We start from the raw sequence: 23,305 nt of genomic DNA on the forward strand, positions 1-23,305 counted from the left end.
CCTACAAGAAATTCCCTATCTGCATTACGGTTTAGAGAATGGAAAGTCTACCACTAGAGACAACCAGATCGTGTCCAGATAGAAAAAGCACATGAAGAAATGGCCCGATGATCTCCAGGGCCAGGAGCTTGCAACTCCTTTGGAATCTTACCCTGCTCTCTTGTGCCAGGCGGGCCAGATTATCAAAGCGGGGCATCTCGTTTCTGTTCATGATGGAAATGTAGCAGGTGTTCTGTTGCGGGACTTTGGTTGCGATGACGCCCTGTGAAATGAAAGAATTCAACACTCACAATTCAGATTTTTCCAGCTACTAATGTTGGGATATAGTCAGGATGGAAGCCATAACAAATGCCGAGTTTTACTGGTCCACGTTTTGGACTCCATATGTTTAAAATAAAGTAAGAATCGCCCTCTCTGGGCCAGATGTCCGAGGAGACAGTCTCCTCATACGGTTTTTTATCGATCCCATTCTCTGCCACTCACCGTGTTGTAGTTCCAGATGGTTTTCCAGGACCCACTCATGCTCATTTGCTCAATGATTGCCACACGCCATTGCCTGTTGATGGTCACAATTTGGGACTGGCCACCAAAGATGACCTGCGTGTTGTTGAAGATGATGCCTGGAATCTGCTGAGACTAAAAAGCCAAGGGAGAGAAGACGTTTCACCTTTGAAGGGTAACAGTGATGTCCCCAAAACTTCCCAAAAATCCCTGCTCTAATGGAAGAATTGCTGCCCCCCGGGAAGTGCCAAATCTTTGCTCAGTCTTTTCCAAAGGACGCAGAGTCAAGGCTGTGGTGTTGGGCAGAGCCCGTAAGAAATCTTTTCACAGGTTCAGAGAATCATTGCCACATCTGACAGCTGTTATCTTTTGCCTTTAGACGTTGATGTGTGCAAGAGCATGGCCCCAGTAAATTCATGCTCATTGTCTTGAATGGAAACCACACCCTTGGCTCTTTTAAAGCATCTGCACCATCAAGCAGGAAGCTGTCAATGAGGAGATGCCAGGCAAGAAGGGCATCAGGGTTGGCTTTGGGCAGCAGCTCTGAAGTCTCCCCATTTGGTCTAAGAAATGGTGATGGCTAAGGATTTCTCACCTGTCCATTGCCATTCCAAGTGCCGTTCCAACTGCCATTCCAAATGCCACTGCCGTTCCAAATGTTGCCGCCATTCCAGCCACCATTCCAGCCTCCATTCCAGCCTCCATTCCAATTGTTTCCGTTGTTCCAGCCTCCATTCCAACCACCATTCCAGTTATTACCACCATTCCAGCCTCCATTCCAATTGTTTTCGTTGTTCCAGCCTCCATTCCAACCACCATTCCAGTTATTACCACCAATCCAGCCTCCATTCCAACCACCAGTCCAGTGGTTACCGCCGTTCCAGCCGCCATTCCAATTGTTACCACCATTCCAACCACCATTCCAACCGCCATTCCAACCGCCATTCCAACCGCCATTCCAACCGCCATTCCAATTGCCATTGCCATTCCAGTTGCCGTTGCCATTCCAATTGCCATTGCTATTCCAGTTGCCATTGCCATTCCAATTGCCATTCCAATTACTATTGCTATTGCAGTACTGAAGCTCCACAGCTCTCAGGACGTCGAGGGTAATGCATGATCCCAGAGTCACCTGGGGTCCTTGGAAAGCTGGAAAAGAAAAGACAAAACACCATCAGCCAATGCCTAAGACCTTGGCTACCTTTCTAGAGGGAGGTGCTGGTGTTGCTCAGAGTCTGCCGGGTTCTGAAGAATTGTTGCACGGGGATTGTTTGAGCTGTACAAGGGACAGATTCCCTGGAAATGGCCATAGAGCAGCAGCTCGGTGGCTCAGTAGGGAATGCCCACAAAGACATATTCTTGAAAACACTTTGGGATTTCCCGTGCAGAAATTGAGGCTCTATTGCACTGGCTCCTGTGAGTCCCGATGCCTGGCCATTGCACAGTGAGGCTGCTGCCAGTTCATGGGCCCAGTCACATGATCTCTGACATTCTGATAGAATCCTATCCCGTGTAGGTCATTACAGCCCTGGGGAATTGGATCGTTGCTCCATGGAAAAACTTACAAGGATCAAAGCCTCTTCACTTAGTGTTGTGATGCACAAGGGCTTGGTGGCTGCCTGGGTAAACTCATCAGCAAGCTCTGACCTGAAGGATAGCAATTCTTTGACTGGCCCTTCTTCCTGACTGGGCATAACTGGGGAGTTTTGTGCTGGCTGAAACACTCTGAGCCAAAATTACAGCCCCATTCAGCTTTCTGGAAAGGAGCTGTTTTGGGTCATGTATGGGGGCTGTGAGCCCAGTCTGTTCCAGTCCTGACCTGGGGAGGTGTCGAACCCTTTGTGCAACTGCTGAAAGAAACCCTTGGTGTCTGTGTGTTTTGAGGTGGAAGAGCAGCAATTGTGCCTTAGTCATGCCCCAGGAGATAAAGAGATAAAGATCAGCAACACTGAGAATTCCCATGCTTGCACTCACTGTGAACTTCGTAAGCCATGTAGGTGGTGAGTCCACTGCACATAGCGGTGATGTCTATTCCGTAAGACCTGAGGTTGTTGATCAGTCCATTGGTGACAAAGGTGATCTTCCTGGTTGCTCTTCCAAAACCAAGCAGGTTCTAAACATGAAAAACCAGCATGCAGCAAGGTGAGTGTCACGAACTAGGTCCAGCTTGTGCTATTCCTAGCTCGGGAATGATGACTCGGGGCTGGGTGTTTGAGTCCGACTTGCATTTAAGGACACCTTGAATCCCCAGGGGGCCTGTGGGACCACTAGCAGGCCTTGAAGGCAGCTCCAAAGGCAGAGCTCGTTCTCATGGAGTCAAGGTACAGGGAGCCTGAGGGGAAGAGGCAGCGCAAGGAAAACAATGAAGGGCCCCACAGACAACAGGTTAGCCCAGCCGGCTGTAGAAATCCACATGGTCAGTGCAAGTCAGGGAGAGAATAATGCCGCCCCTTTCATTTTTTGACAAAGCATTTCTACAAGAAATTTCTCAGCTATATTAGGCTTGAGTGGAAATAAACTCTGCCGCTAGAGAGAACATGATACCCTCCAGAAAGAAAAATCACATGAAGAATGGTCAGATGATCTCCAGGGCCAGGAACCTGCTACTCCTTTGGAATCTTACCCTGCTCTCTTGTGCCAGGCGGGCCAGATTATCAAAGCGGGGCATCTCGTTTCTGTTCATGATGGAAATGTAGCAGGTGTTCTGTTGCGGGACTTTGGTTGCAATGATGCCCTGTGGAATGAAAGGATTCAACCTCACAATTCTGTTTTATCCATCTGTTAGTATTGGTTGGAAGTCAGGATGGAAACCATAACCAATGTGGGCGATTATATCCTGCGTCGTGGACTCCAAATGTTTAGAATAAGAAAGATTTTCCGACCCAGGGCCAGCTATAAAAGGAGCCAGACTCCTTGGATGCGACTGGATTGCCCCGTGTCCCTGTTACTCACCGTGTTGTAGTTCCAGATGGTTTTCCAGGACCCGCTGATGCTTTTTTGCTCAATGATTGCCACGCGCCATTGCCTGTTGATGGTCACAATTTGGGACTGGCCACCAATGATGACCTGCGTGTTGTTGAAGATGATGCCTGGAATCTGCTGAGACTAAAAAGCCAAGGGAGAGAAGACGTTTCACCTTTGAAGGGTAACAGTGATGTCTCCAAAGCTTTAGAAAAATCCCTGCTCTAATGGAAGCATTGCTGCCCCTCGGGAAGTTCTGGCACTGCTCGCAATGTTTTCCGAAGGACCCCGAATCAATGCTCAGCTTTTGGGCAGAGGCCATAAGAATTCTTTTCATGGATTCAGGGAATCATTGCCGTATCTGACAGCCGTCATTTGGGGACTTTAGGCTTTGGTGAGTGCGAGGGCAGTGGCTACAGAAAATCCATGCTCAAGGTCTTGAATGGAAACCTCTGCTCACCCATAGCTCTGTTTAAAGCATCTGCAGCCTTCAACAGGAAGTTGTCAATGAGGAGATGCCAGGCAAGAAGGGCATCAGGGTTAGCTTAGGGCAGCAGCTCTGGAGGCCCCCCATTTGGTCTAAGAATCGGTAAGGGCTAAGGATTTCTCACCGGGAAATTGACACTGCCATTGCCAATGCAGTACTGAAGCTCCACAGCTCTCAGGACGTCGAGGGTAATGCATGATCCCAGAGTCACTTGGGGTCCTTGGAAAGCTGGAAAAGAAAAGACAAAACACCATCAGCCAATGCCTAAGACCCTGGCTGCCTTTCCACAGACGGTACGGGAGTTGCTCAGAGTCAGCCGGGTTCTCAAGGATTGCTGCACTGGGGATTGTTTGAGCCGTGCAAGGGACAGATTCTCTGGAAATCCCCATAGAGCAGCAGCTCTGTGGCTCAGCAAGGAATGCCCACAAAGGCGTGCTCTTGAAAACCCTTTGGGATTTCCCGTGCAGAAATTGGGGCTCCTGTGAGTCCTGATGCCTGGGCATTACACAGTGAGGCTGCTAATTCATGGGCCCAGTCACATGATCAGTGACGTTCTGAAAGAATTTTACCAAGTGTAAGTCATCTAAGTCCGTAAGGATAAACCTACAAGGATTAACGCCATTTGGCTTGGTGTTGTGAAGCCCAAGGTTTTGGCGACTTCCTTGGTCAAGTCATCAGCAAGCTGTGTGCCGTAGGACAGTGGTTCTTAAAGAACGACCCTTTTCCTTGACTGGCTATTTCAGGGAGGCATAGTGATGACCAAAACCCTCCAGGCCCTAATTTAAGCCCCATTCACTTCCTGGAGATGAGCTGTAAGGATTTGGTTTGGGTCACTTATGGGGGCTGTGACCCCAGCCATTTCCAGATCTGATTTGCGGAGGTGCAGCACCCGTTGCTGAAGCCCTTGGTGTCTGCGTGTTTTGAGGTGGAAGAGCAGCAATTGTGCCTTAGTCATGCCCCAGGAGACAAAGAGGCCAGGTCAGGAACACTGAGAATTCCCATGCTTGCACTCACTGTGAACTTCGTAAGCCATGTAGGTGGTGAGTCCACTGCACATAGCGGTGATGTCTATTCCGTAGGAGTTGAGGTTGTTGACCAATCCATTGGTGACAAAGGTGATCTTCCTGGTGGGTCTTCCAAAACCAAGCAGGTTCTAAACATGAAAAACCAGCATGCAGCAAGGTGAGTGTCAGGAGTTGGCTCCTGCTAGGCCTGTTCCTCGGGGCTGGGTGTTTGAGTCCCAGTTGCCTTTAGGGATGCCTTTTATTCCCCTGGAGTCCTGTGGGACCACTCGTAAGCCTTGAAGGCAGCTCCAAAGGCAGATGGTTCTAATAGAGTTAAGGTGCAGGGAGCCTGAGGGGAAGTGGCAGTGCAAGGAAAGCGCTGAAAAGGAGATGAGGAGTGCTGCCGCTCTGTGGAGCCAGAGCTCCTTCCAAAGCATTTGTTGAGTCCTTGCCCTGGCCCCTCAGAGGCACTCGGGCTGTTGGCTAGAAGGCAGGCAGGAGAAATCTCTTCCTGCAACCTGTTCTAACCTGGAACCCAAGAGAGCAGCAGCAAGCCCAGGCAGATACATTTGCTCTCGGACTATTTGCAGGAGGTGCTTTGGGCCCCTCTCCGTGACCCCTGGGTGCTCTAGTGGGACAAGTCCTTCTGAACCGCCCTCACGGGCTTTGTTCCAAATAAATTGCCACTCTCTTGTCCTCCTGGAATGATGTGTGGCCTGGCTCAAGTCCCTGGCTGCTTTCCTGCTGTCTCCTCCCATGCCCTCGGCTTCTCTCTGCTCTCTAGCTCCTTCCTTAGCTAGGGCCAATAGCCTCCAGTTCTGGCTCATCCACTGAATGTGCGGAAAGGGTTCAGGAATAGGGAGATGCTCTCTCATGCCCCAAAGGACAAGAGAGTCTGGCCAAGAGTGTCTGCAATGGCAAGTTTGGAGCTGACCAATGCAGTTTGGTACTGAACAGTCTATGAAGAACTTTGAGATCCCGGCATTCCAAAAGGATTAAGGCCCTTGAAGGGCTCCTGAGAGCAAGGCTTTGCCCAGCTAGCTGCAGACATTCTCAACATCCTCAGAGAAAGTGGAGCTGGGACAAGGAATAATGCAACCCCTTTCTCCTTCTGACAAAGCTTCCCTACAAGAAATTCCCTATCTGCATTACGGTTTAGAGAATGGAAAGTCTACCACTAGAGACAACCAGATCGTGTCCAGATAGAAAAAGCACATGAAGAAATGGCCCGATGATCTCCAGGGCCAGGAACTTGCAACTCCTTTGGAATCTTACCCTGCTCTCTTGTGCCAGGCGGGCCAGATTATCAAAGCGGGGCATCTCGTTTCTGTTCATGATGGAAATGTAGCAGGTGTTCTGTTGCGGGACTTTGGTTGCGATGACGCCCTGTGAAATGAAAGAATTCAACACTCACAATTCAGATTTTTCCAGCTACTAATGTTGGGATATAGTCAGGATGGAAGCCATAACAAATGCCGAGTTTTACTGGTCCACGTTTTGGACTCCATATGTTTAAAATAAAGTAAGAATCGCCCTCTCTGGGCCAGATGTCCGAGGAGACAGTCTCCTCATACGGTTTTTTATCGATCCCATTCTCTGCCACTCACCGTGTTGTAGTTCCAGATGGTTTTCCAGGACCCACTCATGCTCATTTGCTCAATGATTGCCACACGCCATTGCCTGTTGATGGTCACAATTTGGGACTGGCCACCAAAGATGACCTGCGTGTTGTTGAAGATGATGCCTGGAATCTGCTGAGACTAAAAAGCCAAGGGAGAGAAGACGTTTCACCTTTGAAGGGTAACAGTGATGTCCCCAAAACTTCCCAAAAATCCCTGCTCTAATGGAAGAATTGCTGCCCCCCGGGAAGTGCCAAATCTTTGCTCAGTCTTTTCCAAAGGACGCAGAGTCAAGGCTGTGGTGTTGGGCAGAGCCCGTAAGAAATCTTTTCACAGGTTCAGAGAATCATTGCCACATCTGACAGCTGTTATCTTTTGCCTTTAGACGTTGATGTGTGCAAGAGCATGGCCCCAGTAAATTCATGCTCATTGTCTTGAATGGAAACCACACCCTTGGCTCTTTTAAAGCATCTGCACCATCAAGCAGGAAGCTGTCAATGAGGAGATGCCAGGCAAGAAGGGCATCAGGGTTGGCTTTGGGCAGCAGCTCTGAAGTCTCCCCATTTGGTCTAAGAAATGGTGATGGCTAAGGATTTCTCACCTGTCCATTGCCATTCCAAGTGCCGTTCCAACTGCCATTCCAAATGCCACTGCCGTTCCAAATGTTGCCGCCATTCCAGCCACCATTCCAGCCTCCATTCCAGCCTCCATTCCAATTGTTTCCGTTGTTCCAGCCTCCATTCCAACCACCATTCCAGTTATTACCACCATTCCAGCCTCCATTCCAATTGTTTTCGTTGTTCCAGCCTCCATTCCAACCACCATTCCAGTTATTACCACCAATCCAGCCTCCATTCCAACCACCAGTCCAGTGGTTACCGCCGTTCCAGCCGCCATTCCAATTGTTACCACCATTCCAACCGCCATTCCAACCGCCATTCCAACCGCCATTCCAATTGCCATTGCCATTCCAGTTGCCGTTGCCATTCCAATTGCCATTGCTATTCCAGTTGCCATTGCCATTCCAATTGCCATTCCAATTACTATTGCTATTGCAGTACTGAAGCTCCACAGCTCTCAGGACGTCGAGGGTAATGCATGATCCCAGAGTCACCTGGGGTCCTTGGAAAGCTGGAAAAGAAAAGACAAAACACCATCAGCCAATGCCTAAGACCTTGGCTACCTTTCTAGAGGGAGGTGCTGGTGTTGCTCAGAGTCTGCCGGGTTCTGAAGAATTGTTGCACGGGGATTGTTTGAGCTGTACAAGGGACAGATTCCCTGGAAATGGCCATAGAGCAGCAGCTCGGTGGCTCAGTAGGGAATGCCCACAAAGACATATTCTTGAAAACACTTTGGGATTTCCCGTGCAGAAATTGAGGCTCTATTGCACTGGCTCCTGTGAGTCCCGATGCCTGGGCATTGCACAGTGAGGCTGCTGCCAGTTCATGGGCCCAGTCACATGATCTCTGACATTCTGATAGAATCCTATCCCGTGTAGGTCATTACAGCCCTGGGGAATTGGATCGTTGCTCCACGGAAAAACTTACAAGGATCAAAGCCTCTTCACTTAGTGTTGTGATGCACAAGGGCTTGGTGGCTGCCTGGGTAAACTCATCAGCAAGCTCTGACCTGAAGGATAGCAATTCTTTGACTGGCCCTTCTTCCTGACTGGGCATAACTGGGGAGTTTTGTGCTGGCTGAAACACTCTGAGCCAAAATTACAGCCCCATTCAGCTTTCTGGAAAGGAGCTGTTTTGGGTCATGTATGGGGGCTGTGAGCCCAGTCTGTTCCAGTCCTGACCTGGGGAGGTGTCGAACCCTTTGTGCAACTGCTGAAAGAAACCCTTGGTGTCTGTGTGTTTTGAGGTGGAAGAGCAGCAATTGTGCCTTAGTCATGCCCCAGGAGATAAAGAGATAAAGATCAGCAACACTGAGAATTCCCATGCTTGCACTCACTGTGAACTTCGTAAGCCATGTAGGTGGTGAGTCCACTGCACATAGCGGTGATGTCTATTCCGTAAGACCTGAGGTTGTTGATCAGTCCATTGGTGACAAAGGTGATCTTCCTGGTTGCTCTTCCAAAACCAAGCAGGTTCTAAACATGAAAAACCAGCATGCAGCAAGGTGAGTGTCACGAACTAGGTCCAGCTTGTGCTATTCCTAGCTCGGGAATGATGACTCGGGGCTGGGTGTTTGAGTCCGACTTGCATTTAAGGACACCTTGAATCCCCAGGGGGCCTGTGGGACCACTAGCAGGCCTTGAAGGCAGCTCCAAAGGCAGAGCTCGTTCTCATGGAGTCAAGGTACAGGGAGCCTGAGGGGAAGAGGCAGCGCAAGGAAAACAATGAAGGGCCCCACAGAGAACAGGTTAGCCCAGCCGGCTGTAGAACTCCACATGGTCAGTGCAAGTCAGGGAGAGAATAATGCCGCCCCTTTCATTTTTTGACAAAGCATTTCTACAAGAAATTTCTCAGCTATATTAGGCTTGAGTGGAAATAAACTCTGCCGCTAGAGAGAACATGATACCCTCCAGAAAGAAAAATCACATGAAGAATGGTCAGATGATCTCCAGGGCCAGGAACCTGCTACTCCTTTGGAATCTTACCCTGCTCTCTTGTGCCAGGCGGGCCAGATTATCAAAGCGGGGCATCTCGTTTCTGTTCATGATGGAAATGTAGCAGGTGTTCTGTTGCGGGACTTTGGTTGCAATGATGCCCTGTGGAATGAAAGGATTCAACCTCACAATTCTGTTTTATCCATCTGTTAGTATTGGTTGGAAGTCAGGATGGAAACCATAACCAATGTGGGCGATTATATCCTGCGTCGTGGACTCCAAATGTTTAGAATAAGAAAGATTTTCCGACCCAGGGCCAGCTATAAAAGGAGCCAGACTCCTTGGATGCGACTGGATTGCCCCGTGTCCCTGTTACTCACCGTGTTGTAGTTCCAGATGGTTTTCCAGGACCCGCTGATGCTTTTTTGCTCAATGATTGCCACGCGCCATTGCCTGTTGATGGTCACAATTTGGGACTGGCCACCAATGATGACCTGCGTGTTGTTGAAGATGATGCCTGGAATCTGCTGAGACTAAAAAGCCAAGGGAGAGAAGACGTTTCACCTTTGAAGGGTAACAGTGATGTCTCCAAAGCTTTAGAAAAATCCCTGCTCTAATGGAAGCATTGCTGCCCCTCGGGAAGTTCTGGCACTGCTCGCAATGTTTTCCGAAGGACCCCGAATCAATGCTCAGCTTTTGGGCAGAGGCCATAAGAATTCTTTTCATGGATTCAGGGAATCATTGCCGTATCTGACAGCCGTCATTTGGGGACTTTAGGCTTTGGTGAGTGCGAGGGCAGTGGCTACAGAAAATCCATGCTCAAGGTCTTGAATGGAAACCTCTGCTCACCCATAGCTCTGTTTAAAGCATCTGCAGCCTTCAACAGGAAGTTGTCAATGAGGAGATGCCAGGCAAGAAGGGCATCAGGGTTAGCTTAGGGCAGCAGCTCTGGAGGCCCCCCATTTGGTCTAAGAATCGGTAAGGGCTAAGGATTTCTCACCGGGAAATTGACACTGCCATTGCCAATGCAGTACTGAAGCTCCACAGCTCTCAGGACGTCGAGGGTAATGCATGATCCCAGAGTCACTTGGGGTCCTTGGAAAGCTGGAAAAGAAAAGACAAAACACCATCAGCCAATGCCTAAGACCCTGGCTGCCTTTCCACAGACGGTACGGGAGTTGCTCAGAGTCAGCCGGGTTCTCAAGGATTGCTGCACTGGGGATTGTTTGAGCCGTGCAAGGGACAGATTCTCTGGAAATCCCCATAGAGCAGCAGCTCTGTGGCTCAGCAAGGAATGCCCACAAAGGCGTGCTCTTGAAAACCCTTTGGGATTTCCCGTGCAGAAATTGGGGCTCCTGTGAGTCCTGATGCCTGGGCATTACACAGTGAGGCTGCTAATTCATGGGCCCAGTCACATGATCAGTGACGTTCTGAAAGAATTTTACCAAGTGTAAGTCATCTAAGTCCGTAAGGATAAACCTACAAGGATTAACGCCATTTGGCTTGGTGTTGTGAAGCCCAAGGTTTTGGCGACTTCCTTGGTCAAGTCATCAGCAAGCTGTGTGCCGTAGGACAGTGGTTCTTAAAGAACGACCCTTTTCCTTGACTGGCTATTTCAGGGAGGCATAGTGATGACCAAAACCCTCCAGGCCCTAATTTAAGCCCCATTCACTTCCTGGAGATGAGCTGTAAGGATTTGGTTTGGGTCACTTATGGGGGCTGTGACCCCAGCCATTTCCAGATCTGATTTGCGGAGGTGCAGCACCCGTTGCTGAAGCCCTTGGTGTCTGCGTGTTTTGAGGTGGAAGAGCAGCAATTGTGCCTTAGTCATGCCCCAGGAGACAAAGAGGCCAGGTCAGGAACACTGAGAATTCCCATGCTTGCACTCACTGTGAACTTCGTAAGCCATGTAGGTGGTGAGTCCACTGCACATAGCGGTGATGTCTATTCCGTAGGAGTTGAGGTTGTTGACCAATCCATTGGTGACAAAGGTGATCTTCCTGGTGGGTCTTCCAAAACCAAGCAGGTTCTAAACATGAAAAACCAGCATGCAGCAAGGTGAGTGTCAGGAGTTGGCTCCTGCTAGGCCTGTTCCTCGGGGCTGGGTGTTTGAGTCCCAGTTGCCTTTAGGGATGCCTTTTATTCCCCTGGGGTCCTGTGGGACCACTCGTAAGCCTTGAAGGCAGCTCCAAAGGCAGATGGTTCTAATAGAGTTAAGGTGCAGGGAGCCTGAGGGGAAGTGGCAGTGCAAGGAAAGCGCTGAAAAGGAGATGAGGAGTGCTGCCGCTCTGTGGAGCCAGAGCTCCTTCCAAAGCATTTGTTGAGTCCTTGCCCTGGCCCCTCAGAGGCACTCGGGCTGTTGGCTAGAAGGCAGGCAGGAGAAATCTCTTCCTGCAACCTGTTCTAACCTGGAACCCAAGAGAGCAGCAGCAAGCCCAGGCAGATACATTTGCTCTCGGACTATTTGCAGGAGGTGCTTTGGGCCCCTCTCCGTGACCCCTGGGTGCTCTAGTGGGACAAGTCCTTCTGAACCGCCCTCACGGGCTTTGTTCCAAATAAATTGCCACTCTCTTGTCCTCCTGGAATGATGTGTGGCCTGGCTCAAGTCCCTGGCTGCTTTCCTGCTGTCTCCTCCCATGCCCTCGGCTTCTCTCTGCTCTCTAGCTCCTTCCTTAGCTAGGGCCAAAAGCCTCCAGTTCTGGCTCATCCACTGAATGTGCGGAAAGGGTTCAGGAATAGGGAGATGCTCTCTCATGCCCCAAAGGACAAGAGAGTCTGGCCAAGAGTGTCTGCAATGACAAGTTTGGAGCTGACCAATGCAGTTTGGTACTGAACAGTCTATGAAGAACTTTGAGATCCCGGCATTCCAAAAGGATTAAGGCCCTTGAAGGGCTCCTGAGAGCAAGGCTTTGCCCAGCTAGCTGCAGACATTCTCAACATCCTCAGAGAAAGTGGAGCTGGGACAAGGAATAATGCAACCCCTTTCTCCTTCTGACAAAGCTTCCCTACAAGAAATTCCCTATCTGCATTACGGTTTAGAGAATGGAAAGTCTACCACTAGAGACAACCAGATCGTGTCCAGATAGAAAAAGCACATGAAGAAATGGCCCGATGATCTCCAGGGCCAGGAACTTGCAACTCCTTTGGAATCTTACCCTGCTCTCTTGTGCCAGGCGGGCCAGATTATCAAAGCGGGGCATCTCGTTTCTGTTCATGATGGAAATGTAGCAGGTGTTCTGTTGCGGGACTTTGGTTGCGATGACGCCCTGTGAAATGAAAGAATTCAACACTCACAATTCAGATTTTTCCAGCTACTAATGTTGGGATATAGTCAGGATGGAAGCCATAACAAATGCCGAGTTTTACTGGTCCACGTTTTGGACTCCATATGTTTAAAATAAAGTAAGAATCGCCCTCTCTGGGCCAGATGTCCGAGGAGACAGTCTCCTCATACGGTTTTTTATCGATCCCATTCTCTGCCACTCACCGTGTTGTAGTTCCAGATGGTTTTCCAGGACCCACTCATGCTCATTTGCTCAATGATTGCCACACGCCATTGCCTGTTGATGGTCACAATTTGGGACTGGCCACCAATGATGACCTGCGTGTTGTTGAAGATGATGCCTGGAATCTGCTGAGACTAAAAAGCCAAGGGAGAGAAGACGTTTCACCTTTGAAGGGTAACAGTGATGTCCCCAAAACTTCCCAAAAATCCCTGCTCTAATGGAAGAATTGCTGCCCCCCGGGAAGTGCCAAATCTTTGCTCAGTCTTTTCCAAAGGACGCAGAGTCAAGGCTGTGGTGTTGGGCAGAGCCCGTAAGAAATCTTTTCACAGGTTCAGAGAATCATTGCCACATCTGACAGCTGTTATCTTTTGCCTTTAGACGTTGATGTGTGCAAGAGCATGGCCCCAGTAAATTCATGCTCATTGTCTTGAATGGAAACCACACCCTTGGCTCTTTTAAAGCATCTGCACCATCAAGCAGGAAGCTGTCAATGAGGAGATGCCAGGCAAGAAGGGCATCAGGGTTGGCTTTGGGCAGCAGCTCTGAAGTCTCCCCATTTGGTCTAAGAAATGGTGATGGCTAAGGATTTCTCACCTGTCCATTGCCATTCCAAGTGCCGTTCCAACTGCCATTCCAAATGCCACTGCCGTTCCAAATGTTGCCGCCATTCCAGCCACCATTCCAGCCTCCATTCCAGCCTCCATTCCAATTGTTTCCGTTGTTCCAGCCTCCATTCCAACCACCATTCCAGTTATTACCACCATTCCAACCTCCATTCCAACCACCAGTCCAGTGGTTACCGCCGTTCCAGCCGCCATTCCAATTGTTACCACCATTCCAACCGCCATTCCAACCGCCATTCCAACCGCCATTCCAATTGCCATTGCCATTCCAGTTGCCGTTGCCATTCCAATTGCCATTGCTATTCCAGTTGCCATTGCCATTCCAATTGCCATTCCAATTACTATTGCTATTGCAGTACTGAAGCTCCACAGCTCTCAGGACGTCGAGGGTAATGCATGATCCCAGAGTCACCTGGGGTCCTTGGAAAGCTGGAAAAGAAAAGACAAAACACCATCAGCCAATGCCTAAGACCTTGGCTACCTTTCTAGAGGGAGGTGCTGGTGTTGCTCAGAGTCTGCCGGGTTCTGAAGAATTGTTGCACGGGGATTGTTTGAGCTGTACAAGGGACAGATTCCCTGGAAATGGCCATAGAGCAGCAGCTCGGTGGCTCAGTAGGGAATGCCCACAAAGACATATTCTTGAAAACACTTTGGGATTTCCCGTGCAGAAATTGAGGCTCTATTGCACTGGTTCCTGTGAGTCCCGATGCCTGGGCATTGCACAGTGAGGCTGCTGCCAGTTCATGGGCCCAGTCACATGATCTCTGACATTCTGATAGAATCCTAATACGTGTAGGTCATTACAGCCCTGGGGAATTGGATCGTTGCTCCACGGAAAAACTTACAAGGATCAAAGCCTCTTCACTTAGTGTTGTGATGCACAAGGGCTTGGTGGCTGCCTGGGTAAACTCATCAGCAAGCTCTGACCTGAAGGATAGCAATTCTTTGACTGGCCCTTCTTCCTGACTGGGCATCACTGGGGAGTTTTGTGCTGGCTGAAACACTCTGAGCCAAAATTACAGCCCCATTCAGCTTTCTGGAAAGGAGCTGTTTTGGGTCATGTATGGGGGCTGTGAGCCCAGTCTGTTCCAGTCCTGACCTGGGGAGGTGTCGAACCCTTTGTGCAACTGCTGAAAGAAACCCTTGGTGTCTGTGTGTTTTGAGGTGGAAGAGCAGCAATTGTGCCTTAGTCATGCCCCAGGAGATAAAGAGATAAAGATCAGCAACACTGAGAATTCCCATGCTTGCACTCACTGTGAACTTCGTAAGCCATGTAGGTGGTGAGTCCACTGCACATAGCGGTGATGTCTATTCCGTAAGACCTGAGGTTGTTGATCAGTCCATTGGTGACAAAGGTGATCTTCCTGGTTGCTCTTCCAAAACCAAGCAGGTTCTAAACATGAAAAACCAGCATGCAGCAAGGTGAGTGTCACGAACTAGGTCCAGCTTGTGCTATTCCTAGCTCGGGAATGATGACTCGGGGCTGGGTGTTTGAGTCCGACTTGCATTTAAGGACACCTTGAATCCCCAGGGGGCCTGTGGGACCACTAGCAGGCCTTGAAGGCAGCTCCAAAGGCAGAGCTCGTTCTCATGGAGTCAAGGTACAGGGAGCCTGAGGGGAAGAGGCAGCGCAAGGAAAACAATGAAGGGCCCCACAGAGAACAGGTTAGCCCAGCCGGCTGTAGAACTCCACATGGTCAGTGCAAGTCAGGGAGAGAATAATGCCGCCCCTTTCATTTTTTGACAAAGCATTTCTACAAGAAATTTCTCAGCTATATTAGGCTTGAGTGGAAATAAACTCTGCCGCTAGAGAGAACATGATACCCTCCAGAAAGAAAAATCACATGAAGAATGGTCAGATGATCTCCAGGGCCAGGAACCTGCTACTCCTTTGGAATCTTACCCTGCTCTCTTGTGCCAGGCGGGCCAGATTATCAAAGCGGGGCATCTCGTTTCTGTTCATGATGGAAATGTAGCAGGTGTTCTGTTGCGGGACTTTGGTTGCAATGATGCCCTGTGGAATGAAAGGATTCAACCTCACAATTCTGTTTTATCCATCTGTTAGTATTGGTTGGAAGTCAGGATGGAAACCATAACCAATGTGGGCGATTATATCCTGCGTCGTGGACTCCAAATGTTTAGAATAAGAAAGATTTTCCGACCCAGGGCCAGCTATAAAAGGAGCCAGACTCCTTGGATGCGACTGGATTGCCCCGTGTCCCTGTTACTCACCGTGTTGTAGTTCCAGATGGTTTTCCAGGACCCGCTGATGCTTTTTTGCTCAATGATTGCCACGCGCCATTGCCTGTTGATGGTCACAATTTGGGACTGGCCACCAATGATGACCTGCGTGTTGTTGAAGATGATGCCTGGAATCTGCTGAGACTAAAAAGCCAAGGGAGAGAAGACGTTTCACCTTTGAAGGGTAACAGTGATGTCTCCAAAGCTTTAGAAAAATCCCTGCTCTAATGGAAGCATTGCTGCCCCTCGGGAAGTTCTGGCACTGCTCGCAATGTTTTCCGAAGGACCCCGAATCAATGCTCAGCTTTTGGGCAGAGGCCATAAGAATTCTTTTCATGGATTCAGGGAATCATTGCCGTATCTGACAGCCGTCATTTGGGGACTTTAGGCTTTGGTGAGTGCGAGGGCAGTGGCTACAGAAAATCCATGCTCAAGGTCTTGAATGGAAACCTCTGCTCACCCATAGCTCTGTTTAAAGCATCTGCAGCCTTCAACAGGAAGTTGTCAATGAGGAGATGCCAGGCAAGAAGGGCATCAGGGTTAGCTTAGGGCAGCAGCTCTGGAGGCCCCCCATTTGGTCTAAGAATCGGTAAGGGCTAAGGATTTCTCACCGGGAAATTGACACTGCCATTGCCAATGCAGTACTGAAGCTCCACAGCTCTCAGGACGTCGAGGGTAATGCATGATCCCAGAGTCACTTGGGGTCCTTGGAAAGCTGGAAAAGAAAAGACAAAACACCATCAGCCAATGCCTAAGACCCTGGCTGCCTTTCCACAGACGGTACGGGAGTTGCTCAGAGTCAGCCGGGTTCTCAAGGATTGCTGCACTGGGGATTGTTTGAGCCGTGCAAGGGACAGATTCTCTGGAAATCCCCATAGAGCAGCAGCTCTGTGGCTCAGCAAGGAATGCCCACAAAGGCGTGCTCTTGAAAACCCTTTGGGATTTCCCGTGCAGAAATTGGGGCTCCTGTGAGTCCTGATGCCTGGGCATTACACAGTGAGGCTGCTAATTCATGGGCCCAGTCACATGATCAGTGACGTTCTGAAAGAATTTTACCAAGTGTAAGTCATCTAAGTCCGTAAGGATAAACCTACAAGGATTAACGCCATTTGGCTTGGTGTTGTGAAGCCCAAGGTTTTGGCGACTTCCTTGGTCAAGTCATCAGCAAGCTGTGTGCCGTAGGACAGTGGTTCTTAAAGAACGACCCTTTTCCTTGACTGGCTATTTCAGGGAGGCATAGTGATGACCAAAACCCTCCAGGCCCTAATTTAAGCCCCATTCACTTCCTGGAGATGAGCTGTAAGGATTTGGTTTGGGTCACTTATGGGGGCTGTGACCCCAGCCATTTCCAGATCTGATTTGCGGAGGTGCAGCACCCATTGCTGAAGCCCTTGGTGTCTGCGTGTTTTGAGGTGGAAGAGCAGCAATTGTGCCTTAGTCATGCCCCAGGAGACAAAGAGGCCAGGTCAGGAACACTGAGAATTCCCATGCTTGCACTCACTGTGAACTTCGTAAGCCATGTAGGTGGTGAGTCCACTGCACATAGCGGTGATGTCTATTCCGTAGGAGTTGAGGTTGTTGACCAATCCATTGGTGACAAAGGTGATCTTCCTGGTGGGTCTTCCAAAACCAAGCAGGTTCTAAACATGAAAAACCAGCATGCAGCAAGGTGAGTGTCAGGAGTTGGCTCCTGCTAGGCCTGTTCCTCGGGGCTGGGTGTTTGAGTCCCAGTTGCCTTTAGGGATGCCTTTTATTCCCCTGGGGTCCTGTGGGACCACTCGTAAGCCTTGAAGGCAGCTCCAAAGGCAGATGGTTCTAATAGAGTTAAGGTGCAGGGAGCCTGAGGGGAAGTGGCAGTGCAAGGAAAGCGCTGAAAAGGAGATGAGGAGTGCTGCCGCTCTGTGGAGCCAGAGCTCCTTCCAAAGCATTTGTTGAGTCCTTGCCCTGGCCCCTCAGAGGCACTCGGGCTGTTGGCTAGAAGGCAGGCAGGAGAAATCTCTTCCTGCAACCTGTTCTAACCTGGAACCCAAGAGAGCAGCAGCAAGCCCAGGCAGATACATTTGCTCTCGGACTATTTGCAGGAGGTGCTTTGGGCCCCTCTCCGTGACCCCTGGGTGCTCTAGTGGGACAAGTCCTTCTGAACCGCCCTCACGGGCTTTGTTCCAAATAAATTGCCACTCTCTTGTCCTCCTGGAATGATGTGTGGCCTGGCTCAAGTCCCTGGCTGCTTTCCTGCTGTCTCCTCCCATGCCCTCGGCTTCTCTCTGCTCTCTAGCTCCTTCCTTAGCTAGGGCCAATAGCCTCCAGTTCTGGCTCATCCACTGAATGTGCGGAAAGGGTTCAGGAACAGGGAGATGCTCTCTCATGCCCCAAAGGACAAGAGAGTCTGGCCAAGAGTGTCTGCAATGGCAAGTTTGGAGCTGACCAATGCAGTTTGGTACTGAACAGTCTATGAAGAACTTTGAGATCCCGGCATTCCAAAAGGATTAAGGCCCTTGAAGGGCTCCTGAGAGCAAGGCTTTGCCCAGCTAGCTGCAGACATTCTCAACATCCTCAGAGAAAGTGGAGCTGGGACAAGGAATAATGCAACCCCTTTCTCCTTCTGACAAAGCTTCCCTACAAGAAATTCCCTATCTGCATTACGGTTTAGAGAATGGAAAGTCTACCACTAGAGACAACCAGATCGTGTCCAGATAGAAAAAGCACATGAAGAAATGGCCCGATGATCTCCAGGGCCAGGAACTTGCAACTCCTTTGGAATCTTACCCTGCTCTCTTGTGCCAGGCGGGCCAGATTATCAAAGCGGGGCATCTCGTTTCTGTTCATGATGGAAATGTAGCAGGTGTTCTGTTGCGGGACTTTGGTTGCGATGACGCCCTGTGAAATGAAAGAATTCAACACTCACAATTCAGATTTTTCCAGCTACTAATGTTGGGATATAGTCAGGATGGAAGCCATAACAAATGCCGAGTTTTACTGGTCCACGTTTTGGACTCCATATGTTTAAAATAAAGTAAGAATCGCCCTCTCTGGGCCAGATGTCCGAGGAGACAGTCTCCTCATACGGTTTTTTATCGATCCCATTCTCTGCCACTCACCGTGTTGTAGTTCCAGATGGTTTTCCAGGACCCACTCATGCTCATTTGCTCAATGATTGCCACACGCCATTGCCTGTTGATGGTCACAATTTGGGACTGGCCACCAAAGATGACCTGCGTGTTGTTGAAGATGATGCCTGGAATCTGCTGAGACTAAAAAGCCAAGGGAGAGAAGACGTTTCACCTTTGAAGGGTAACAGTGATGTCCCCAAAACTTCCCAAAAATCCCTGCTCTAATGGAAGAATTGCTGCCCCCCGGGAAGTGCCAAATCTTTGCTCAGTCTTTTCCAAAGGACGCAGAGTCAAGGCTGTGGTGTTGGGCAGAGCCCGTAAGAAATCTTTTCACAGGTTCAGAGAATCATTGCCACATCTGACAGCTGTTATCTTTTGCCTTTAGACGTTGATGTGTGCAAGAGCATGGCCCCAGTAAATTCATGCTCATTGTCTTGAATAGAAACCACACCCTTGGCTCTTTTAAAGCATCTGCACCATCAAGCAGGAAGCTGTCAATGAGGAGATGCCAGGCAAGAAGGGCATCAGGGTTGGCTTTGGGCAGCAGCTCTGAAGTCTCCCCATTTGGTCTAAGAAATGGTGATGGCTAAGGATTTCTCACCTGTCCATTGCCATTCCAAGTGCCGTTCCAACTGCCATTCCAAATGCCACTGCCGTTCCAAATGTTGCCGCCATTCCAGCCACCATTCCAGCCTCCATTCCAGCCTCCATTCCAATTGTTTCCGTTGTTCCAGCCTCCATTCCAACCACCATTCCAGTTATTACCACCATTCCAGCCTCCATTCCAATTGTTTTCGTTGTTCCAGCCTCCATTCCAACCACCATTCCAGTTATTACCACCAATCCAGCCTCCATTCCAACCACCAGTCCAGTGGTTACCGCCGTTCCAGCCGCCATTCCAATTGTTACCACCATTCCAACCGCCATTCCAACCGCCATTCCAACCGCCATTCCAATTGCCATTGCCATTCCAGTTGCCGTTGCCATTCCAATTGCCATTGCTATTCCAGTTGCCATTGCCATTCCAATTGCCATTCCAATTACTATTGCTATTGCAGTACTGAAGCTCCACAGCTCTCAGGACGTCGAGGGTAATGCATGATCCCAGAGTCACCTGGGGTCCTTGGAAAGCTGGAAAAGAAAAGACAAAACACCATCAGCCAATGCCTAAGACCTTGGCTACCTTTCTAGAGGGAGGTGCTGGTGTTGCTCAGAGTCTGCCGGGTTCTGAAGAATTGTTGCACGGGGATTGTTTGAGCTGTACAAGGGACAGATTCCCTGGAAATGGCCATAGAGCAGCAGCTCAGTGGCTCAGTAGGGAATGCCCACAAAGACATATTCTTGAAAACACTTTGGGATTTCCCGTGCAGAAATTGAGGCTCTATTGCACTGGCTCCTGTGAGTCCCGATGCCTGGGCATTGCACAGTGAGGCTGCTGCCAGTTCATGGGCCCAGTCACATGATCTCTGACATTCTGATAGAATCCTAATACGTGTAGGTCATTACAGCCCTGGGGAATTGGATCGTTGCTCCACGGAAAAACTTACAAGGATCAAAGCCTCTTCACTTAGTGTTGTGATGCACAAGGGCTTGGTGGCTGCCTGGGTAAACTCATCAGCAAGCTCTGACCTGAAGGATAGCAATTCTTTGACTGGCCCTTCTTCCTGACTGGGCATCACTGGGGAGTTTTGTGCTGGCTGAAACACTCTGAGCCAAAATTACAGCCCCATTCAGCTTTCTGGAAAGGAGCTGTTTTGGGTCATGTATGGGGGCTGTGAGCCCAGTCTGTTCCAGTCCTGACCTGGGGAGGTGTCGAACCCTTTGTGCAACTGCTGAAAGAAACCCTTGGTGTCTGTGTGTTTTGAGGTGGAAGAGCAGCAATTGTGCCTTAGTCATGCCCCAGGAGATAAAGAGATAAAGATCAGCAACACTGAGAATTCCCATGCTTGCACTCACTGTGAACTTCGTAAGCCATGTAGGTGGTGAGTCCACTGCACATAGCGGTGATGTCTATTCCGTAAGACCTGAGGTTGTTGATCAGTCCATTGGTGACAAAGGTGATCTTCCTGGTTGCTCTTCCAAAACCAAGCAGGTTCTAAACATGAAAAACCAGCATGCAGCAAGGTGAGTGTCACGAACTAGGTCCAGCTTGTGCTATTCCTAGCTCGGGAATGATGACTCGGGGCTGGGTGTTTGAGTCCGACTTGCATTTAAGGACACCTTGAATCCCCAGGGGGCCTGTGGGACCACTAGCAGGCCTTGAAGGCAGCTCCAAAGGCAGAGCTCGTTCTCATGGAGTCAAGGTACAGGGAGCCTGAGGGGAAGAGGCAGCGCAAGGAAAACAATGAAGGGCCCCACAGAGAACAGGTTAGCCCAGCCGGCTGTAGAACTCCACATGGTCAGTGCAAGTCAGGGAGAGAATAATGCCGCCCCTTTCATTTTTTGACAACGCATTTCTACAAGAAATTTCTCAGCTATATTAGGCTTGAGTGGAAATAAACTCTGCCGCTAGAGAGAACATGATACCCTCCAGAAAGAAAAATCACATGAAGAATGGTCAGATGATCTCCAGGGCCAGGAACCTGCTACTCCTTTGGAATCTTACCCTGCTCTCTTGTGCCAGGCGGGCCAGATTATCAAAGCGGGGCATCTCGTTTCTGTTCATGATGGAAATGTAGCAGGTGTTCTGTTGCGGGACTTTGGTTGCAATGATGCCCTGTGGAATGAAAGGATTCAACCTCACAATTCTGTTTTATCCATCTGTTAGTATTGGTTGGAAGTCAGGATGGAAACCATAACCAATGTGGGCGATTATATCCTGCGTCGTGGACTCCAAATGTTTAGAATAAGAAAGATTTTCCGACCCAGGGCCAGCTATAAAAGGAGCCAGACTCCTTGGATGCGACTGGATTGCCCCGTGTCCCTGTTACTCACCGTGTTGTAGTTCCAGATGGTTTTCCAGGACCCGCTGATGCTTTTTTGCTCAATGATTGCCACGCGCCATTGCCTGTTGATGGTCACAATTTGGGACTGGCCACCAATGATGACCTGCGTGTTGTTGAAGATGATGCCTGGAATCTGCTGAGACTAAAAAGCCAAGGGAGAGAAGACGTTTCACCTTTGAAGGGTAACAGTGATGTCTCCAAAGCTTTAGAAAAATCCCTGCTCTAATGGAAGCATTGCTGCCCCTCGGGAAGTTCTGGCACTGCTCGCAATGTTTTCCGAAGGACCCCGAATCAATGCTCAGCTTTTGGGCAGAGGCCATAAGAATTCTTTTCATGGATTCAGGGAATCATTGCCGTATCTGACAGCCGTCATTTGGGGACTTTAGGCTTTGGTGAGTGCGAGGGCAGTGGCTACAGAAAATCCATGCTCAAGGTCTTGAATGGAAACCTCTGCTCACCCATAGCTCTGTTTAAAGCATCTGCAGCCTTCAACAGGAAGTTGTCAATGAGGAGATGCCAGGCAAGAAGGGCATCAGGGTTAGCTTAGGGCAGCAGCTCTGGAGGCCCCCCATTTGGTCTAAGAATCGGTAAGGGCTAAGGATTTCTCACCGGGAAATTGACACTGCCATTGCCAATGCAGTACTGAAGCTCCACAGCTCTCAGGACGTCGAGGGTAATGCATGATCCCAGAGTCACCTGGGGTCCTTGGAAAGCTGGAAAAGAAAAGACAAAACACCATCAGCCAATGCCTAAGACCCTGGCTGCCTTTCCACAGACGGTACGGGAGTTGCTCAGAGTCAGCCGGGTTCTCAAGGATTGCTGCACTGGGGATTGTTTGAGCCGTGCAAGGGACAGATTCTCTGGAAATCCCCATAGAGCAGCAGCTCTGTGGCTCAGCAAGGAATGCCCACAAAGGCGTGCTCTTGAAAACCCTTTGGGATTTCCCGTGCAGAAATTGGGGCTCCTGTGAGTCCTGATGCCTGGGCATTACACAGTGAGGCTGCTAATTCATGGGCCCAGTCACATGATCAGTGACGTTCTGAAAGAATTTTACCAAGTGTAAGTCATCTAAGTCCGTAAGGATAAACCTACAAGGATTAACGCCATTTGGCTTGGTGTTGTGAAGCCCAAGGTTTTGGCGACTTCCTTGGTCAAGTCATCAGCAAGCTGTGTGCCGTAGGACAGTGGTTCTTAAAGAACGACCCTTTTCCTTGACTGGCTATTTCAGGGAGGCATAGTGATGACCAAAACCCTCCAGGCCCTAATTTAAGCCCCATTCACTTCCTGGAGATGAGCTGTAAGGATTTGGTTTGGGTCACTTATGGGGGCTGTGACCCCAGCCATTTCCAGATCTGATTTGCGGAGGTGCAGCACCCGTTGCTGAAGCCCTTGGTGTCTGTGTGTTTTGAGGTGGAAGAGCAGCAATTGTGCCTTAGTCATGCCCCAGGAGACAAAGAGGCCAGGTCAGGAACACTGAGAATTCCCATGCTTGCACTCACTGTGAACTTCGTAAGCCATGTAGGTGGTGAGTCCACTGCACATAGCGGTGATGTCTATTCCGTAGGAGTTGAGGTTGTTGACCAATCCATTGGTGACAAAGGTGATCTTCCTGGTGGGTCTTCCAAAACCAAGCAGGTTCTAAACATGAAAAACCAGCATGCAGCAAGGTGAGTGTCAGGAGTTGGCTCCTGCTAGGCCTGTTCCTCGGGGCTGGGTGTTTGAGTCCCAGTTGCCTTTAGGGATGCCTTTTATTC

At 49.7% G+C, this 23,305-nt stretch overlaps 1 protein-coding gene across 1 annotated transcript in view; it reads right to left on the reverse strand.

Annotated features, from left to right (window-relative positions):
- Window positions 1–23,305, reverse strand: part of LOC148220967 (uncharacterized) — a 134,157-nt gene that overhangs the window by 92,765 nt on the left and 18,087 nt on the right. The window contains exons 25-59 of the mRNA XM_088179862.1: window positions 23,045–23,189; window positions 22,161–22,264; window positions 21,541–21,693; window positions 21,212–21,322; window positions 20,563–20,701; window positions 19,208–19,737; window positions 18,595–18,747; window positions 18,263–18,373; window positions 16,992–17,136; window positions 16,108–16,211; window positions 15,488–15,640; window positions 15,159–15,269; window positions 14,510–14,648; window positions 13,602–13,675; window positions 13,227–13,241; window positions 12,614–12,766; window positions 12,282–12,392; window positions 11,017–11,155; window positions 10,139–10,221; window positions 9,507–9,659; window positions 9,178–9,288; window positions 8,529–8,667; window positions 7,621–7,694; window positions 7,174–7,188; window positions 6,561–6,713; window positions 6,229–6,339; window positions 4,964–5,102; window positions 4,086–4,168; window positions 3,454–3,606; window positions 3,125–3,235; window positions 2,476–2,614; window positions 1,465–1,650; window positions 947–966; window positions 484–636; window positions 152–262 (exon numbers count right to left, since the gene is read on the reverse strand). Of these exons, the coding sequence (XP_088035988.1) occupies window positions 152–262; window positions 484–636; window positions 947–966; window positions 1,465–1,650; window positions 2,476–2,614; window positions 3,125–3,235; window positions 3,454–3,606; window positions 4,086–4,168; window positions 4,964–5,102; window positions 6,229–6,339; window positions 6,561–6,713; window positions 7,174–7,188; window positions 7,621–7,694; window positions 8,529–8,667; window positions 9,178–9,288; window positions 9,507–9,659; window positions 10,139–10,221; window positions 11,017–11,155; window positions 12,282–12,392; window positions 12,614–12,766; window positions 13,227–13,241; window positions 13,602–13,675; window positions 14,510–14,648; window positions 15,159–15,269; window positions 15,488–15,640; window positions 16,108–16,211; window positions 16,992–17,136; window positions 18,263–18,373; window positions 18,595–18,747; window positions 19,208–19,737; window positions 20,563–20,701; window positions 21,212–21,322; window positions 21,541–21,693; window positions 22,161–22,264; window positions 23,045–23,189 (4,524 nt within the window). The remainder of the gene's footprint in view (window positions 1–151; window positions 263–483; window positions 637–946; window positions 967–1,464; window positions 1,651–2,475; window positions 2,615–3,124; window positions 3,236–3,453; window positions 3,607–4,085; window positions 4,169–4,963; window positions 5,103–6,228; window positions 6,340–6,560; window positions 6,714–7,173; window positions 7,189–7,620; window positions 7,695–8,528; window positions 8,668–9,177; window positions 9,289–9,506; window positions 9,660–10,138; window positions 10,222–11,016; window positions 11,156–12,281; window positions 12,393–12,613; window positions 12,767–13,226; window positions 13,242–13,601; window positions 13,676–14,509; window positions 14,649–15,158; window positions 15,270–15,487; window positions 15,641–16,107; window positions 16,212–16,991; window positions 17,137–18,262; window positions 18,374–18,594; window positions 18,748–19,207; window positions 19,738–20,562; window positions 20,702–21,211; window positions 21,323–21,540; window positions 21,694–22,160; window positions 22,265–23,044; window positions 23,190–23,305) is intronic.

The sequence above is a fragment of the Sturnus vulgaris genome, chromosome 28, assembly GCF_052056855.1.
Source record: "Sturnus vulgaris isolate bStuVul1 chromosome 28, bStuVul1.hap1, whole genome shotgun sequence".
In the NCBI taxonomy this organism is placed as follows: Eukaryota; Metazoa; Chordata; class Aves; order Passeriformes; family Sturnidae; genus Sturnus; species Sturnus vulgaris.